General features: G+C 52.6%; 1 protein-coding gene across 3 annotated transcripts; it reads left to right on the top strand.

Annotated features, from left to right (window-relative positions):
* Positions 1-490: 490 nt before the first annotated feature.
* TMEM114 (transmembrane protein 114) lies at positions 491-18,072 on the top strand. 3 transcript variants are annotated; one of them, XM_066379978.1, is made up of 5 exons: positions 491-723; positions 999-1,079; positions 1,336-1,488; positions 15,089-15,226; positions 17,234-18,072. In XM_066379978.1, exons 1-5 carry the CDS (start codon positions 504-506, stop codon positions 17,464-17,466), a joined length of 825 nt encoding a protein of 274 aa, XP_066236075.1. In that variant the 5' UTR covers positions 491-503; the 3' UTR covers positions 17,467-18,072. The 3 variants fall into 3 exon arrangements, with proteins under 3 accessions (XP_066236075.1, XP_066236077.1, XP_066236076.1); XM_066379980.1 differs by lacking the exon at positions 17,234-18,072 and adding an exon at positions 15,992-16,115; XM_066379979.1 differs by lacking the exon at positions 1,336-1,488.
* Positions 18,073-18,921: the final 849 nt, after the last annotated feature.

An 18,921-nucleotide genomic window follows, 5' to 3' on the forward strand; every position in this document is an offset into this window, starting at 1 on the left:
TTGGAGGCAGACGGAGAGGAGCTATTTGAAGATTATTTGCAAGCCTGGGGACTGTCAGGCCCACAAGGCCCCTTCTTCTTACTCCGCAGGTTTGTGGGAAGGCCACTCTCCCTCCTCCACCCCGCCCAGCCTCCCGCACGGTGCGGCTGGCGCAGTGGAAGAGGCGGCTCACCATCGGGCTGGGAGCAGGCGCTGTGGCTCACCCGACGGGAGTTGAGGAGGCGGTGGGGGCAGAGCAAGGAGGGCCGGGCTAGAAAGCGAGGGCCGGGCAGAGTGCGCAGCAGCTGGGGCTTGGTGGGGAGAGGGAGGGAGGATTAGCCCGAGAAGGGTCTGGGGAAGAAGTGAAGAGTGGGATGAGAGGGTGAGTTTGGGCTAAGCCTGTCGTCTGAGGGCGCAGGTGAGACTGAGGGGCGGAGCCAGGGACGGTGGGAGGGATCCGGGTCCGAGGCCGGGGCTCCAGACCGCAGCTGGGCGGCGCGGGCAGTGGAACTAGGAGCTGGGCCATGCGGGTGTCCCTGGGCGCGCTGGCGGGCGCAGCGGCGCTGGCCGGGGCGCTCAGCTTCGTGCTCCTGGCGGCCGCCATCGGCACCGACTTCTGGTACATCATCGACACGCAGCGGCTGGAACGCGGCGGCCCGGGGGCGCAGGACGGGGCGAGGGGCGCCAACCACAGCCAGCTCGAGCCTTTGAGCTCGCACTCTGGTCTCTGGAGGACCTGCCGGGGTAAGGGGCCCCTGGGGACCCGGGCCGGGACCGCCAGCGCCCCCTGTGCGTTGCCCTGCCTGCCCCGGACCTGTTGCTGGGCGCGCACCCCTCCTCCCAGCCGCTGAGCCTCAGACGCGGTGCCCGGGGGCCGGGAGGGAGGGAGGCAGGCAGAAGGCGGCGGCTGCCAGCAGCCTTCCGAGAGGTGCTCTCCGCCCGCGCTCCGGGTGGGGGTATCTGCGGGGTGGGATCCCAACTCTAGGGCCCCTGCACACCGCTTACTCTGCCCCCTCCAGTCCAGAGCCCGTGCGCGCCGTTGATGAACCCCTTCTGGCAGGAGAATGTGACGGTCAGCGACTCTAGCCGACAACTTCTCAGTGAGTCCGGGGAGGGAGCATGTGGGGGACCCCACGACTGGCTACCAGTTTCTTCTCCCAACGGCTGGCGAGAGCAGGGCGGCGGGCGGTCTCTGCAACGCGCGGGAGGAGGGAGCGGGGTTGGGAGCAGCGGGCGGGGCCTCTCTTGCTCCACCTGTCACGGTGCGATGTAGGATTCATTCAACAAACGTTGACGACCGGCTGTTTGTGCTCCAGGCACGGTGCTGATGATTAAGACCCAGACCTTGTCTTCCAGGAGCTCACAGACCAGCCGGGGAGACGTGGGAATTTGCAGTCACATTTCGGAGTGACAGCAGCGTGAGGGAGGGTGGACACCTAAATCAGTCAGGGTTGCTGAATGCTGGAAAGAGAGGAGGTCTTAATCCGGAGACCGGAAGGCACACCCCAGGTCAGCCTTGTGTGTCTCCTCACTGCTGAGGAGGCAAAAGCTCTTGGCTGTAGCAGGGATGTAATAAATATTTGTCGAATGATCCGAGAAAGGCAATTCGGAGACAGGAAAGCCCCTGCCCTCCGGAGCCACTGTGTCTGTCTTGGTCATGGCTGATTTTCCAGGTGCCTAGCACAGTGCCTGGAACTCAGCGAAGGTGTAAGGACTGAATGCAAGAAAGCAAACAGGGGTTGAAGGAACACTTGTGGGAGGAGGGAGATACATGTCACAGTTCGATTCTCTGAGGCTTGTAGTGGGCCAGACATGGAGCTAAATGCTTTCTATCTATGTTGTCATTTAATCCCCACGGCCTCCATTTTTATTTTAACTTTTCCAGTGAGGAAACTGAGGCCCAGAGAGGTACCAGAGAAAGGATGAGGCAATGGGGGCTGAGTTCTATAAACTTTGAAAAATATGGGCAGTATTTGATAGAACTTCTGAGGCTTGTGCCTAGCATGGCCCACTAGGGCTGCCAGGGTCCCTCTCCAACTTCATTCTCTCCTTTATTCTTTGTTCTCCAACAATACTGGTCTTGTACCAGTTCCTGGAACAGCCAAGTTTTCTTCTGCCACAGGGACTTTGCACATGCCATTTCCTCCACCTGGAGTCTACCTACTCCCCCCTGCCAACTTGACTTGGTCAAGCTCCTACTCCTAGGTTGTATGACATCTTTAGAGGTTAAAACATGTTGCCCTCATTAGATCATGAGTCCATGAGGGCAGAGGCCATGCCTCTCTTGCCACTGCTGAATTCTCCATATTAGCACAGAGGCTGGTACAGAGTAGGCCATGAACTAAGGTTTGCTGAACAGGTATGAGAGTGAATGCAGACTATGTTATGTTAGAGGTGGAACTCAGTATCTATTTGTTGAATGAATGAATGAATAAATTAATGAACCAGAACTGTTTCTCTGAAGTCCAGTGGCATGCTGGGAAATATTTAACAACTGGCTTTCTGGAGAAGTGTGGGGGTCTTACTCTGTAGCATTTGCCAATTTCTGTGGTGTAAATATTCCCACTGTGATCAACTTCAAGCTATCAACATGATGTCAACTGGTTCACAAATTTTTAAAAAATGTAATAGTTCTTGTGAGCTGAACTGATCCAGTTCCAGCACACCACTGCATAAAAATCCCACCGAAGGAGACACCCTCCAGCACGTGGGATGTATGGGAGCATGATGAAGATGGAGGTAACAGGGACTCTGTCCTCAGCCCTAAGCTGCAGCAAGAGGAACGTTGGGTGTTTTTGGAACACTGTTTTAAGAATAACCAAGAGTTCCTGTCCTTGACATGGGAGAGGTGGGGGTCAATACCAGCTCAGCCCTGGCCCAGTTGGTTAGAGCATCAACCTGACAGGCAAAGGTTGCAGATTTGATCCCTGGTCAGGGCACATACAGGAAGAGATCAATGTTTTTGTCTCTCCCTTCTTCTCTCTCTAAAATTAATAAACAAATAATAATAATAATAAAAATCTCAGCCCTGGTTGGTTGGTTCAGTGATAGAGCATCAGCCTTGTGTATGGAAGTCCTGGGTCAATTCCTGGTCAGGACACACAGAAGAAGAGATCATCTGCTTCTCTCCCTCTTCCTCTCCCCTTCTCTCTCTCTCTTCTCCTCCCACAGCCATGACTTGAATGGTTTGAGCAAGTTGGCCCCCGGCCCTCTGGCACTGAGGAATTCTCCATGGCATTGCCTCTGGTGCTAAAATAGCTGGGTTGCCGAGCAACTGGAGCAGCCCCAAGTGGGCAGAGCATCTCCCAGTATGGGACTTGCTTGGTGGATCTTGGTCAGTTGGGCGCATGTGGAAATCAGTCTCTCTGCCTCCTGCCTCTCACTTAATAAAAATAAATAAATAAAACCTCAGCTCAGACCCTTACCAGGACCCTCTATGAACCTAGGATAAGTGTCTTAGCCTCTCTGAGCCTCTACTTTCACATCTATCAAAATAATAAGTCGAAATCATAAGGGGGTGTGGTCAGGATTCCACAAACTAACTGGATGAAAAATTAACCTTACTTTGGACCTCACATAGTGCCTGGTTGTTGTGGGATGTCTACACTGCATGAAATAATGATTTGATATAAAAGTGCTAGACACATAGTAAGTGCTCAGTAAACACAAGTCCTCTTGACTCTTCCCTCCGACCTTTTTCAGATGCAGCCACATCTGTTTTTATGCTGGGCTGGGTGCTGGCATTCAGTGTACTTATCACATCTATGGGTAAATTGGATGGCTAACTACAGTTGTCAGTGGTTTGGCTTTTCTGTGAAACTTGATGGTGCAACAACCCTGGGAGCTCCTGAATTTTCAGAAACAGGCAAAACTCATGTCCAGAGTCTTTACTGTCCACCTTCTGATTGAGGTCTACTTCCAGCTTCCCCACCAACAAGGCATGTGACCTGGGCAGGTTTCTGTACCTCTTACGGGCAAACTGAGGGTAACTGTATTCTCTCTCTTCACAAGGATATTGCGAGGATGAAGCGTGAGGGTGTATTTGAAGAGGCTTAGGCAGTGCCTGGCCTCTGTAAGCGCCCCTCAAGTGGCAGCTGCTATTATTTCCATTATATCAGCCACGGAAGAGAGCAGAATGCCCCTTCGACTGTGTGCTTGCTGCAAATCACCCCCAGAGAGAGCTTTTCCCAGAATCTTTTTATCTCCAGAACAAATTTTGAATCTTATCCAAACTCTTTTATTATGTGAAGACATTTCACTCCTTTAAGGACCTGCTGCAGAGGCCATAAAGGAGAGATACCAGCTGTCAAAGCAGCATCCTTTCCGAGTCGGCTTCCCGGAAAAATCCTACTGGGGGTGTATGGGCACAACCGGCCCTGTCCTCCAAGACAGCCCGAGCAGGCAGACCAGGTCAGCGCCCAATCCAAATCCCCCGTCTTTCAGATCAGCTCTGGGGACAGGGTGGCTTCGATTCCTTGGCTAGGGACTGGAATAAATTTTGGTAGAGAGGGGTCATCCAACTCAGCACAGTGGAGATAAAAGAGCCACAGTCTAGTTGTACTGCCTGAAGTCTTTTGGTGGAAAGTGACAGAAACTCAGATCATACTTGTTTCATAGTCCATGTAACCGGAAAACTCCAGCTTTCTGGCCTCCAGAGAACCGAACTCAATTTTTTTCTTCTCTTTGGGCTTTGGTTCTGTTTGGGTTTGTTTTTCAAATCTTTTCCAGTCTTAGCAACCCAAGCAGAAGGAGACTTTTTATTTCTCAAAAATTTTGCAATACTAAAAAAAAAAAAGGCCTGACCTGTGGTGGTGCAGTGGATAAAGCGTCGACCTGGAAATGCTGAGGTCACCGGTTCGAAACCCTGGGCTTGCCTGGTCAAGGCACATATGGGAGTTGATGCTTCCAGCTCCTCCCCCTTTCTCTCTCTCTGTCTCTCTCTCCTCTCTCTCCCTCTCTGTCTCTCTCCTCTCTAAAAATGAATAAATAAAATAAAAAAAAATTTTGCAAAACTTTCAGGTCATGTTCTTGCTGGACCAGATTAGATCACATGGCCAGGTCTGAGCCAATCACTGTGGCAGAGGGGGATGGGCTGGGCTTTCTGGCCAGGCTGAGTCATGTGCTATTTGTAACAGGGGATGGGTCAATCCTATCATAGATAAAGGCCCACCTCTTATCAGCTGTGTGACTTCTGGCAAGTCACCTGCTTCTTTAAACAGACTGCTTTGAGATGAAATGAAGTCACATAAGCAAAGCACCCAGTGCAGATGGCACTGTATGCAGTAGGAGCTCAATGAATATCTATCTCCTCCTCTTACTCTAAGTCTTATTGCTTCCCTTAGCCTCAGGCTTCTCATCTGTAAAATGGAGTTAACTCTCACAACAATCCCACAAGGGAGTTACTATTGTTATCCTCACTTTGCAGATGAGGAAATGGAGGCACAGAGAGGTTAGGTAAGTTACCCAACTTTGCATTGTAACTGGTAGATCTGGGATTTGAACCCTGGCAGTTTCTACCCTTTTAGAACAATGCTACACCAAGTATAATTTCAGTATAAGGTGAGTGTGCTAAGACCAGAGGCCAAGTCAATCCAGAAGAGGAGCTCCTAGCCTGTATCTTGGGTGTGGAGTCCCACTCTGCTGCTCCCCCCCCCACACACACAGACGAGGAGGAGGAGGAGGAGTTAGTGCAGAGGCAGGGGCAGGATGGAGCTTGGCGTGTTCCAGACGCAGCCAGAAGGCGGTGTTTCTGGCGGGTAGTACAGAAAGGGCTTCTTACCTACACCTCAAGTCCTCCCTGTGCTGACCGCATTGTCATCTCCTGAGAGCCCAGGATGGGGGTCAGGCTGGTCATTCCTACAGATAAGCACCCCAGACACAGAGGGATCAATGCCTCGCCCAACATAGCCCACCGTGGCAGAAGCTGGACCGAGGGCTAGTGGCCCACTTGGTCATTCTCTGAGAAGAGGAGGTTGGAAAATTACAAGATTGGTTCCCGCTGTTTCTGGGTGCTGGGCTGTTGTAGCAGCATGGAAAATTAGAGCCAGACCTCCCATGGTGCCTGGTACAAGCCACAGGAGAGGAGGTGGGGGCACAGACACTACGAAGGGACTGGGGACATGATGGTGGTAAGAGGCTGCCTGGACCCAGGAGGGAACTTTGAGGGTGACGTGTGCAGAGCTGTGCTGTAGGCAGGGAGGGAGGCAGCAGGTGCCTGGGCTCTCAGCTTCTCCAGGCATAAAGCCTCAGGCTCAGGGGCTCCTCGAAAATCAAGTATATGTTCTAAACTAAAAAATAATCATATTCAAAGAAATTTCACTTGGGATTTACCATGTGAGGCTTGGCTTCTGAGAAGTGGATTACCATACCATTTTTGTAACATTGAAAACAAGACTCAGCCCCAGTGTCCACACATGGAGTTACAGCTAAATATTTACCGTATTTTTCCCTCCATAAGACGCACTCCTTCTCCCCCAAGAAAAGTGGAGGGGAAAATGCCCGTGTGTCTTATGGAGTTAAAAAATACGGTATTTTATTAAATATTTTAACACACTATTTGGTTCAGATAAATTTTGTTTTTCTAATTTTCCTCCTTAAAACCCTAGGTGTGTCTTATGGTCAGTTGCATCTTAGGGAGCGAAAAATACAGTAGATGTGACCTATCCATTCTATGGAATATTACGTGTCCTGCAAAAATAACACACTAACATGGACAGAACACCCAGATCTACTGCAGAGTGAAGAGAAGGGCAGGTCCCAATGGTATGGGCAGTATGGTTGCATTTGTTATTCTTTCCCTAAATCCCCAATATCATACCTTTTCTATGGGTAGATGCCAAAATTTAAGACACAGCTTTATTTTATATGCCAATAAGAAAGAAAACAACCCTGCACAGTATAAGTGTGAGATGCTGTGGGTGGTCAAACACATCTTGTTGTCAGATATGTTAAAGTGTGACCAAGTGTGCGTCTTAGAGAAATAGGTAAATATGTGGGAAGATATGGAAATAAATGGAAAAAAGACTGGAAGGATGTGTCTCCGACATTCCTGGAGGTTCCCTCTGGGAGGAGGGGAAGAGAGGAGGCAGGTGGCCAAACAGGTCTTGTTTGCTTTTTTTCTAAGAAGAATGTTATATATTTTAAAAATATAGGGATTTTTTTAAATTTTATTTTTTATTTATTCATTTTTAGAGAGGAGAGAGAGAGGGAGAGAGAGAGGCAGAGAGGGAGAGAGGGGAGAGAGAGACAGAGAGAGAGAAGGGGGGAGGAGCTGGAAGTATCAACTCCCATATGTGCCTTGACCAGGCAAGCCCAGGGTTTTGAACCGGTGACCTCAGTATTTCCAGGTCGACGCTTTATCCACTGCGCCACCACAGGTCAGGCTATATATTGCCATTAAACAAGCCCCAAGAGGATGCCCTAGAGCAGGGTCCCCAAACTTTTTACACAGGAGGCCAGTTCACTGTCCCTCAGACCGTTGGGGGGCCGCCACATACAGTGCTCCTCTCACTGACCACCAGTGAAAGAGGTGCCCCTTTCCGGAAGTGCGGTGGGAGCTGTATAAATGGTTTCAGGTGGCCACATGCGGCCCACGGGCCGTAGTTTGGGGATGCCTGCCCTAGAGGCTGGATTTCTCTGGAGTGTGGTGCAGGTAACTATTTGTGACCCTCACCCCCCATCTCTCCAGCTGCAAGAGCTGAGAGATGTTTGTGCTTCCGGGTATCTCCTGCTTGGCACATTCTGCATGCTCTTTCGGGAACACCCATCGCTCCTCTCTGCCCAGTTAGCGCCTCCTCATCTGTCCCTTGGGCCTCAGCTGAGAGGTCTGCCTCCCCCCTGTCCCTTCCCAACTCCCAGGCTGGGTGAAACTCCCCTTGTCGGCAGTCCCACGACCCTTCGTCAGCCTCCTTTGTCATCCCATTTCAGCTTTGACATGTCATAGCCGTTCCGTCTTGAGCGACTGACTTATTGTGCCTTGGACCCCAGTTTTCTCATCAGTGAAATGGCTATTAAAACGTCCTACCTGGCAGAGCCTAAGGTACCTGTAGACAAGAGAGAAACAATTTTTCAAGCATTCGGAGTGCACAACAGCTTGGCAAACTCAGAAGATAGTTCACGGACCAATTGACAGATGAGGAAACAGGCTTTTGAGAGGCGATGTCATTTACTTGGTATGAAGTAGAGTCGGGATTTGAACCTGGGTCTTTGCTTGTAGAGTCCCGCTTCTCCCATATCACCCCGATGCATCTCGGAGACCATGAAGATAACTGGGATGCAGCCCCTGTCCTCAAGGGGGCTAAGTTCTGGTGACAACAGACTCAAGGACAAATATTTACAAAAGTTAAAAAAAAATCCACTTTTTTACCAGGCATAATAGGCCTGAATGTCTTTGAGCCCACCTTCGGGTCTCAAAGTCACATTGACAAGGTTGGAAAATAAAGACAGTGGCCTCACCTGGAGGCCCCCTGATCTCGCGAGCACAGCGGGAGCCCAGATTTCCCATCGAATGGTTCTTTGAACGGTGAGACAGTAGAGCAGCCACAAATACAGTTTTTCTTGGCAGGAACATGTTTGCTTCTTTTTTTTTAATTTTTTAATATTTATTTATTTATTTATTTATTTATTGTATTTTTCTGAAGCTGGAAACGGGGAGAGACAGTCAGACAGACTCCCGCATGCGCCCGACCGGGATCCACCCGGCACGCCCACCAGGGGCGATGCTCTGCCTACCAGGGGGCAATGCTCTGCCCCTCCAGTGCTTTGCTCTGCCATGACCAGAGCCACTCTAGCGCCTGGGGCAGTGGTCAAGGAGCCATCCCCAGCGCCCGGGCCATCTTTGCTCCAATGGAGCCTTGGCTGCGGGAGGGGAAGAGAGAAACTGAGAGGAAGGAGGGGGGTGGGGGTGGAGAAGCAAATGGGTGCTTCTCCTATGTGCCCTGGCTGGGAATCGAACCCGGGTCCCCCACACGCCAGGCTGACGCTCTACCGCTGAGCCAACCGGCCAGGGCATGTTTGCTTCTTTATGGGTTTGTTTTCTTTTAACTTGTAACAAAGGACTTTTGTGTTTTATTTATTTTGTTTTTCTTTGGCTCCCACATATATGGTAAAATCATTCTTTATCTGTCTTTCTCTGTCTGACTTATTTCACTTAGCACAATACCCTCTAGGTCCATCCATGTTGTTGCAGATGGCAAGATTTCATCCTTTTTTTATGGCACAGAAGGATCCCACTGTATATGTACATCTAGTCTTCATCTACAGCAGTACCTTAAGATATGAATTTAATTCGTTCTGTAACCGAGCTCTTAAATCAGTCAACTCGTATATCGGACTGTCGATACTGGACCCGTGCGCCAACATGCCAACTAGCAGCAGCTTCCTGAATCACGACTCGTATTGGAATTTCGCTCGGATCTCGAACAAAAATGCGGACCGAGTTGCAGCTCGTATCTTAAAAAATTCGTATGTTGGTCTGTTCGTATCTCAAGGTACCACTGTATTTGTCTATTGTTGGGCACTTAGGTTGCTTCTATATCTTGGCTATTATATATAATGGTGCAAAAATATGGGGGTGCATATATCTTTTTGACTAGTGTTTTGTATTTCTTTGGATAAATACCTAAAAGTGGAATTGCTGGGTCATTTGATAGTTAAATATTTCATTTTTTTGAGGAACCTCCATACTGTTTTTCATAGTGGCTACACCAATCTGCATTCCCCATCAACTGGGCATGAAGATTCCCTTTTCTCCACACTAACCAGCAATTGTTGTTTGTTGATTTATTTATTTTTATTTTATTTTATTTTTTTAGCTAGAGAGAGAGAGTCAGACAAACAGACAGGGACAGACAGACAAGAAGGGAGAGAGATGAGAAGCATCAGTTCTTCGTTGTGGCACCTTACTTGTTCATTGATTGCTTTCTCATATGTACCTCGATGGGGGGGCTCCAGCTGAGCTAGTGGCTCCTTGCTTAAGCCAGTGACCTTGGGCTCAAGCCAGCAACCTTGGGCTTCAAGCCAGTGACCATGGGATCATGTCTATGATCCCATGCTCAAGCTGCCAACCTGCACTCAAGCTGGTGAGCCCGCGTGAAAGCAAGCAACCTTGGGGTTGCGAACCGGAGTCCTCAGCATCCCAGGCCGACACTCTATCCACTGCGCCACTGCCTGGTCCGGCTGTTCATTGATTTGTTAATGATAGCCATTCTGGCAGGCATGAGCTGGGATCTCACTGTGGTCTTGATTTGCATTTTCTGGATGATTAGTGATGTTGAGCATCTTTTCACGTTTAGTGGCCACCCGTATGTCCTCTTTGAAGAAATGTCTGTTCAGGTCCTCTGCCTGTTTTTTTCAAGAAACAGGATTGTTATTTATTTATTTATTTATTTATTTATTTATTATTATTATTTTTTTTGTATTTTTCTGAAGCTGGAAATGGGGAGAGACAGTCCGACAGACTCCCGCGTGCGCCCGACCGGGATCCACCCGGCACGCCCACCAGGGGCGATGGGGCGATGCTCTGCTCACCAGGGGGCGATGCTCTGCCCCTCCGGGGCATCGCTTTGCCGCGACCAGAGCCACTCTAGCGCCTGGGGCAGAGGCCAAGGAGCCATCCCCAGCGCCCGGGTCATCCTTGCTCCAATGGAGCCTTGGCTGCAGGAGGGGAAGAGAGAGACAGAGAGGAAGGAGGGGGTGGGGGTGGAGAAGCAAATGGGCGCTTCTCCTATGTGCCCTGGCCGGGGAATCGAACCCCGGGTCCCCCGCACGCCAGGCCAACGCTCTACCGCTGAGCCAATCGGCCAGGGCAGGATTGTTTGTTTTTACTGTTGAGTGAGTTCTTTATATACTTTAGCTATTAACCCTTTATCAGATGTATCATATCATTTGCAAATACTGCTCACAAAAATTAGGGGCTATTTCCAAATGAATATGAAGAGATAAAATATCCCCTAATTTTTTTGTGAGCAGTGTATCTACTCCCATTCAGTTGGTTGTCTAGCAACAAAATCTTTTTGAGTCTAAAAGATCTCTTGCACTTGGGTGCGCATTTGCCCTTGATGAAACCACACACTGCCAACATTATTATTAATACTAATGTTACAGAGTAATCTTAGCTATCTATCCTCCGTTGAGTTACTACTGTAAACTGGAAGGGATGAGATGGTGTCACGCCCCCACCCCCAAAAGACAGGTCCCTGTCCTAACCCCTGGTACCTGGGACTGTGACCTTATTTGGAAGAAGTGTCTTTGTAGATGTAATTCAGTTCAGAATCTTGAGCTGAGATCATCCCGAATTAAACTGGAGGGCCCTACATCCTGTAACAAGTGTCCTTATCAGAAAAGGAGAATCACAGAGGAGAGAAAAGGGGCCGGGTGAAGATGGGGGTCGATATTGAGGTGAGACTTCCACAAGCCAAGGAACATCACAGTCATGTGTGACGGCAGCCTGGGGAAACACGTCCAACCACTGTGTCCAGCAGGGGACCCCCACGCGCTGCCCACCCTGTTTTTTTTTTTTTTTTTTGTATTTTTCTGAAGTTGGAAACGGGGAGGCAGTCAGACAGACTCCCGCATGCGCCCGACCAGGATCCACCCGGCATGCCCACCAGGGGGTGATGCTCTGCCCATCCGGGGCGTCGCTCTGCTGCAATCAGAGCCATTCTAGCACCTGAGGCAGAGTGTGCCCTGGCCAGGAATCAAACCCAGGACTCCCGCACGCCAGGCCGACGCTCTGCCACTGAGCTAACCAGCCAGGGCCCTCACCCTGTTTTTCATGTGATCATCCAAGTCTGCAATCTTCTCCTGTTTCCTTGCTAGGGTCTCTCCTGTACATGAGGACGGGAACCTTGTCCCCAGCAGTGTCCCCTGGCTCTGCGGTAGAGCTTGGCCCTTATCAGAGGTCCAAAGGCATTTGTTTCGGAATGAGATGTGGTTGGAGATGGCTACATAGCCAAAGAGGACAGCACTCCTGTTCCAAGATGGCAGTTCTGACAAATTACAAAATAACAAAGACTAAGTAAGGTACAGGCAAAAAAAAATTAGCTAAACCAAATCTCAGCAGGGGATCTTACAACTCTCCCAAGGGGAGCCTGTTCCTATCCAGGCTTTTAATTGAATGTGTACATCAAGTCGGCTTGCGGCGCGTCTGGGGACCAGCATGCGGGCTGCCAGGGCTGAGCCGGCTCTGGGAAACCTCATTAATTTCTAAACGAGAAATGATTTCATTTCTCAGCCATTGTCAGGGGGTGGTGGCATGCGGGCGCCGGGCCTCAGGACCAGGTTTTCACACCAGCTGTGTTGTGTCCTTGCCCAAGATTTTTCTTGAAGGAAGGGAAAGAGGGAGGGAGGGAGGCAGGGAGGAAGGGAGGGAGGAAAGAAGGAAGGAAGGGAAAGAGGGAGGGAGGGAGGCAGGGAGGAAGGGAGGGAGGAAAGAAGGAAGGAAGGGAGGAAGGGAGAAAGGAAGGAAGGGAGGGAGGGAGGAAGGAAGGGAGGAAGGAAGAAAGGAAGGAAAGAGGGAGGGAGGGAGGGAGGAAGGGAGGAAGGGAGGAAGGAAGGAAGGAAGGGAGGGAGGGAGGAAGGAAGGGAGGAAGGAAGAAAGAAAGGAAAGAGGGAGGGAGGGAGGGAGGAAGGAAGGAAGGAAGGAAGGAAGGAAGGAAGGAAGGAAGGGAGGAAGGAAGGAAGGAAGGAAGGAAGGAAGGGAAAGAGGGAGGGAGGGAGGAAGGAAGGGAGGAAGGAAGAGAGGAAGGAAGGAAGGAAGGAAGGAAGGAAGGAAGGAAGGAAGGAAAGATGGGCACACGTTTTGTCCCCTGAGTTCTAGTTTCTCTTGTGACAGTCCTGGGAAGGAGATCAGCCTTGTTTTCTTGACTCACCACGGATGGTGGCATATAGTGATCTAGTCACAAGGGAAGTCAGGCTGAACTATTGTCTTCATTGTCTTTATTATTGGCAGGGTCACGGTTTATTGAGTCATTACTCTATGGGGCATGAACTGCATACCTTACACTTCCCCGTGTGGCCCCATTGTCCCGACACGTATCGTCCTTATGATAATACCGCGAGTCACACATTTATGGCCTCTGTTTCGCAGATGAGGAAATGGAGCTTTGGAGAAATTAAGTGACATGCTCCCCCCCCCCCCCAGTCAAAGCTGGAATTCAAATACTGATCACCTGCCTCTAAAGCCCATGTGTTTGACCACCGGGAGGGCATCTCACAAGCTTCCTTGGTTTATTTCTTAGAAGCTGCCTCCCAACAACAGGCCTCCCGGGAGCCGGGGCAGGGAGGCAGGGGCACCCAGGTCGCCAGGGGCGTCTCGCTGTCTCATCTGGTCACGTCCTCCCTCTTGCCGTGTCCTGGCCGGAAACACGCACCCCTGCCTCCCCGAGGGCCTGAGCGAGCAGCGCCAGAGCGGCATCTGTTCCGGGAAGGAGAAGATAACAGATGTTGGTGATCATTAGTGATGTCTATGAGAAACACCCACTTTATCTGAGCATAGTAACGTCTATCCCTCACACATGGCGCACAACCTTTGTAACTATTTTCTCTTCCTTACTTTGTCCTGACAGAACTGGGTGTAGCAGGGGGAGAATAAAGAAGGAGAAGTTAAAAAAAATCCACTCAACTATTTAAAGCTCTATTTTCCTTTTCAGTCTCTGTCACTCTCTTTCCATCTTCCTCTTTCCCTCCCTCTAATGAGCATACACGCACGCACATGTGCACACACATAGACGCGTGCACACAGGTGCACACCCGCACCCACACCAGAGCGGACTCGGAGCACCGGGACATCTTAATTAAGCACACTGGGAGAAATAAAACCGCCATTCTTCTTTATTGCCTCAGAGTCACACCGTGTGGCTCTTAATGAGTTAATTAGGTCAACAACTGGCTGTTGAACACTTGCCAGCTCTACCAGACCCGCAGGGACACCACTTCATAAAGGGGGCAGGAGCTTCCTAGGTGAGACGGAGAAGCGGCCCAGACGCCCTCCACCCAGGAGACCTGCCAGGCCAGGTGTCTGTGGGCGCCAAGGGCACGGAGCAGGGGCACCGGGCTCTGTGGACAGTGGCAGACGTGGGGGTAAGGAAGGACTTCCTGGAAGAAATGCTGCCTCACTTGCTCTGAAGGATGAGAGGAAAGTATTTGTTTTCATGCCTACCTTGCTGCTGAAAGGATTGAAAGAGGCTTGGCGCCCCACTCACGGCACCTGACCGATAAATGTTTGGTAAAGGAACGACTGGTGAAATAGAACGTTGCAATTGTTTCCCTTCCTGCTTTCGCTGCCAGGAAGCTCAGAGCCAGCGTGGTGGCAAATGTTTAGAAAACCCCAGACTTCCTCCCTCCCTCTCCCGGTCCCCACCCCCTCCCATCATGGGTCTTGACTTTCACGCTGTGCATTCTCTTCTGCATGCTGGTTTTGTAACGCGAGCTCTGATCACGCCTTGTCACGTAACGTGCCTCTCTTCCCCCCACTCCACGCCACCCTCCCCGGCTTCCTCCCGGGGCCTCCGTCTCACCGGGCACACTCCCGCCTGGGACCGGGCACCTGCTCCTCCCTTGGCCGGTGCCCCCTGCTCTCTCGCCCTTCATTCTGCACAGCTGCCTCCCTCACCTCTGTCTGGTCTTTACTTGAATGTCACTTCCTTGATGGAACCACGGCCCCTCCCCCCAGGGCACTGACTCCCCCCCCCCCCCCCCCATGCCTCTGTCACCACCTCTCAACTTTGTTATTTATTTGTTCACTGCTTGACTCCACTCACTAAATATCAGACCCAGGAGGGAAGAAATCTTGGTATGTTTGTCACCGAGTCGGCTGTGCCCACGCGCTGGGCACATGTGCTGAGTGAATTAGCGAATGAATGCTCACCACACCTACCTGGCGAGGGCTTGAGAATGGAACGTGATGCTTGTCCTACACAAAGCCGGGCACAGATGGGCCTCGGTGGCCGTTATTATCATCATCATTATAAGCAGTACCAGTAATGGCGGTGTTCATTCCCGGCCTCCCCCCCAGCATTTGGGTGCAGGTCACGGGAGGTGCTCAGGAACTGTTTGCTGACGGACTGAAGGAGGTTCCTAACCGTGTCTGCCCTCTGTCCTCTCTCCTCAGTCATGCACGGGACCTTTGTGATTCTGCTTCCACTCAGCCTGATCCTGATGGTGTTCGGGGGCATGACCGGCTTTCTGAGCTTCCTGCTCCGTGCCTCCCTCCTCCTCCTGCTCACGGGGACCCTCTTCCTCTTTGGAGGTAGCGTCCACCCTCTGTGGGGTTCAGACTCCAGAAGAGGCTGCGCACGGAGCCTCAGCGAGAGAGGGGACAGGGTCCCACCGCCTCTCCGGGGCTCAGTTTCCCCTCTGTGATATCCCAGCTGGAAGGGTCGAGCAGTTTCCAGCCCAGGGTCTCTGGGTCTGTGGTCCCAAGGGAAGCGGAAGGGTGGGAGCCGGTTCTGAGAACGGCTTCCAGGATGTCACCAGAGGGCCACACTGAGGGAGCTCCGCCTGGGCTGTGGGCTGTCGGAGACCTGACTCTGGCCACCTCACTCCGACGGGCATCCACCCTAGTGACAGATACTGCTCTGACCGATTAAAAAACGGGCAGTGTCGTCTGTTTGGCAGGCCGGACAGTTCCAACGATGGGATACGGCCCACGGCGGGTTGGTCCCGGGCTTCCCTACGTCCCCTGTGCGTGCAAGGGTCCCTCCTTAAAAAAAGAACAAAAACAGTCATGACATGTACCCTTGGAATCCACGGAGGGGGAAAAGAAACAAAAGGAATGGGTGGAGGTGAAAATACTGTGAGGTCTTTGAGCACCCACTATTGTGATTAATATGGGCATTAATAGTTTGCCCAATGGCTAAGTCTCCAAGCCAGCACTGCCCGTGGAGTTTCCCGTGGTTCTGAAGGTCTCTAACCTGCACTGTGCAGTGGAGGAGCGCAACCAGGCTACAGAGCGCTTGACACGTGGCGGCACCACTGACAGGCGGAGCCATTCATTTAAATTATGTTTGAACAGCCACGTGTGGCCAGTGGCAGTGGATCTAGACAGCACGGCTCTAATTGCCTCGGAAGACCCACCTTGCAGCATGCGCTGCGCTGGGTGGTGGGGACTCCAGGATGAGGCCCCTGGGACGCACAGCCTGTTGGGGAAGACAGACATTAGTTAAGTCATTTCACAAATAAATTTCAAAATTGCTGTTCTGACCCGGGCTGTGACAGAGGGCTGTGTGAGGCCACAGGGGGATTTGACCAGAATGGACACGTGAGTTATGATGTGGGGACGGATAGGAATTAACGGGTGGCAGGAGGAAGGGAAAGGAAGGGATGGTGCACCCGGCAGAGGAGAGGGGATGGGCAAAGGCCCTGGGGTGGGAAGGAGGGCAGACGGTGGGAGAGGCAGTGTGGGGGGGCCGGGTGGGGCGGGGGAGGCAGTGTGGGGGCTGACCTGCCCTCCCTTGTCTCCCTGCAGCCCGGGTGGGGCGGGGGAGGCAGTGTGGGGGCTGACCTGCCCTCCCTTGTCTCCCTGCAGCCCGGGTGGGGCGGAGGAGGCAGTGTGGGGGGCCGGGTGGGGCGGGGGTGGCAGTGTGGGGGGTTGGGTGGGGCGGAGGAGGCAGTGTGGGGGCTGACCTGCCCTCCCTTGTCTCCCTGCAGCCCGGGTGGGGCGGGGGAGGCAGTGTGGGGGCTGACCTGCCCTCCCTTGTCCCCCTGCAGCCCGGGTGGGGCGGGGGAGGCAGTGTGGGGGCTGACCTGCCCTCTCTTGTCTCCCTGCAGCCCGGGTGGGGCGGGGGAGGCAGTGTTGGGGGCTGACCTGCCCTCCCTTGTCCCCCTGCAGCCCGGGTGGGGCGGGGGAGGCAGTGTGGGGGCTGACCTGCCCTCCCTTGTCCCCCTGCAGCCCGGGTGGGGCGGGGGAGGCGGTGTGTGGGGGGCCGGGTGGGGCGGGGGAGGCAGTGTTGGGGGCTGACCTGCCCTCCCTTGTCCCCCTGCAGCCCGGGTGGGGCGGGGGAGGCAGTGTGGGGGCTGACCTGCCCTCCCTTGTCCCCCTGCAGCCCGGGTGGGGCGGGGGAGGCGGTGTGGGGGGCCGGGTGGGGCGGGGGAGGCAGTGTTGGGGGCTGACCTGCCCTCCCTTGTCCCCCTGCAGCCCGGGTGGGGCGGGGGAGGCAGTGTGGGGGCTGACCTGCCCTCCCTTGTCTCCCTGCAGCCCGGGTGGGGCGGGGGAGGCAGTGTGGGGGCTGACCTGCCCTCCCTTGTCTCCCTGCAGCCCTGGTCACCCTCACCGGCATCAGCATCTACATCGCGTACTCGGCCGCTGCCTTCCGGGAGGCGCTGTGTCTGCTGGAGGAGAAGGCGCTCCTGGACCAGGTGGACATCCGCTTCGGCTGGTCCCTGGCCCTGGGCTGGGTCAGTTTCATCGCCGAGCTGCTTACCGGGATAGCCTTCCTGGCCGCGGCCCGTGTGCTCAGCCTCAGACGGAGGGAGGCCCAGGCCATCTGAGCCCGGAGGCCTGGTTGTGGAGGGGGGAGGCTGGCCTGGGGCCTCAGGGATCCACCTCGCTGGGCTGTGGCCTCCTGTTCCACAAAGACCCCAGAACCATCGTGGACTGAGCTCCTGCCCCGCTGCTGCCTCAGCACCTGCGCTGCCTGGTGTGGTGTGTGTGCTGCGTCCAGACAGGGGTGACAACATCGTGTGGCCTGGAGGCCCGGGCAGCGCCAAACCAATGAAACAACAAAGACAAACGCCTAATTGTGACCAGAACTTTCCAGACTGCAACCTCTGTGTGCCTGCTCTGGCTTCATTTCATCCTCACCTCTGCCCTTTGGATCGGTTCCTCTTCTTTGTTCAGGAAATGGAAGACCAGAGAGGTTAGGTAAGTTGCACAAAGGTGCACAGCTAGCGGCATAGTCTTCCTTCCAAATCAGTGCTCCATCCTTTACCACAGCTTTCTGAGCAGGTTCACAGCTGGGTGTGGTTACTGTGTGTGACTCAGACAGGTTAACTGGCCGAGGACACAGGAGAGAAAGTAATACAACTGGGACTGAAATTCAGATCGCTCTGATTCCAGGCTGATTTTCTGTCCAGCCAATATCTGCACCACTCGACTTTCTGTCTGTGTTTGGGTTACAAAGTGGCTGCTGCTTCCTTTCTGTCTAGTCTGGAAGAGCCGAAACTGAGCAGGTCGCTTACAAAGGGTGAGAGGGAGCACGGTTGCAAAGTCAGTTGCTAGGTTGGGGAAAGGAAATGAAACATTTTTCACAAAGTGAGGTCACCTGTGCTCGTAAAAAGGTGGTCTTTGCTGCCACCTGCTGGCCACATGGTAGAACTGCATCAGAGGATTTCATTAACCAGTCTGAAAACGTTTGTGTTCCTTCAGCTCTCTGGGTGCCCCGTAATGAAAGCAGCAAATACTGGAAGGCAGGGGTTCTTAACTGAGGCCAGAGGCCATTCCCTCATCCCTGCTCCCTCCCACCTGAGACATTTGACAATGTCTAGAGACATTTTTGGTTGTTATATCTGGGGATGAGTGCTACTGGCATCTAGTGGGTGGAGGCCAGGGATGCCGCTTAGCATCGCACGGTTGGCAGGATAGCCCTTGCAACACGGAGTGATCCAGTCCCACATGCCAATCAATAGTGCTGACGTTGAGGAATCCTGATAGGGGGATGAAGATGAGTAATAATAAAAAGAAAGCATGTGTGTACTTAAGGAAGTGACAAATAGTGGAAAAGAATCTCACTCATTTAATAAATATTTACCAAACACCTAAGAGTCAAGAACTGTTCTAGGGTCTGGGGGCACATTGGTGTGGATGGATGAGAAGATCCCTGCCCTTACATGGAAATAGGCAATAAACCCATGAACCAACAATATACATGAGAAATTGTGATTGTAATTTGTGTTACAAAGAGCATAAAACAGGCTCATGAGATGGAGGGTGGCTGGGAGAGACAC

Source organism: Saccopteryx leptura, chromosome 4 (genome assembly GCF_036850995.1).
Source record: "Saccopteryx leptura isolate mSacLep1 chromosome 4, mSacLep1_pri_phased_curated, whole genome shotgun sequence".
In the NCBI taxonomy this organism is placed as follows: Eukaryota; Metazoa; Chordata; class Mammalia; order Chiroptera; family Emballonuridae; genus Saccopteryx; species Saccopteryx leptura.

Bases quoted from the DNA above. Each gene is read 5' to 3' on its own strand.
- TMEM114 (XM_066379978.1), top strand. From the start codon at position 504: ATGCGGGTGTCCCTGGGCGCGCTGGCGGGCGCAGCGGCGCTGGCCGGG. The intron at 724-998 runs GTAAGGGGCCCC...TGCCCCCTCCAG, and splicing joins TCTCTGGAGGACCTGCCGGG to TCCAGAGCCCGTGCGCGCCG. The intron at 1,080-1,335 runs GTGAGTCCGGGG...CTTGTCTTCCAG, and splicing joins CTCTAGCCGACAACTTCTCA to GAGCTCACAGACCAGCCGGG.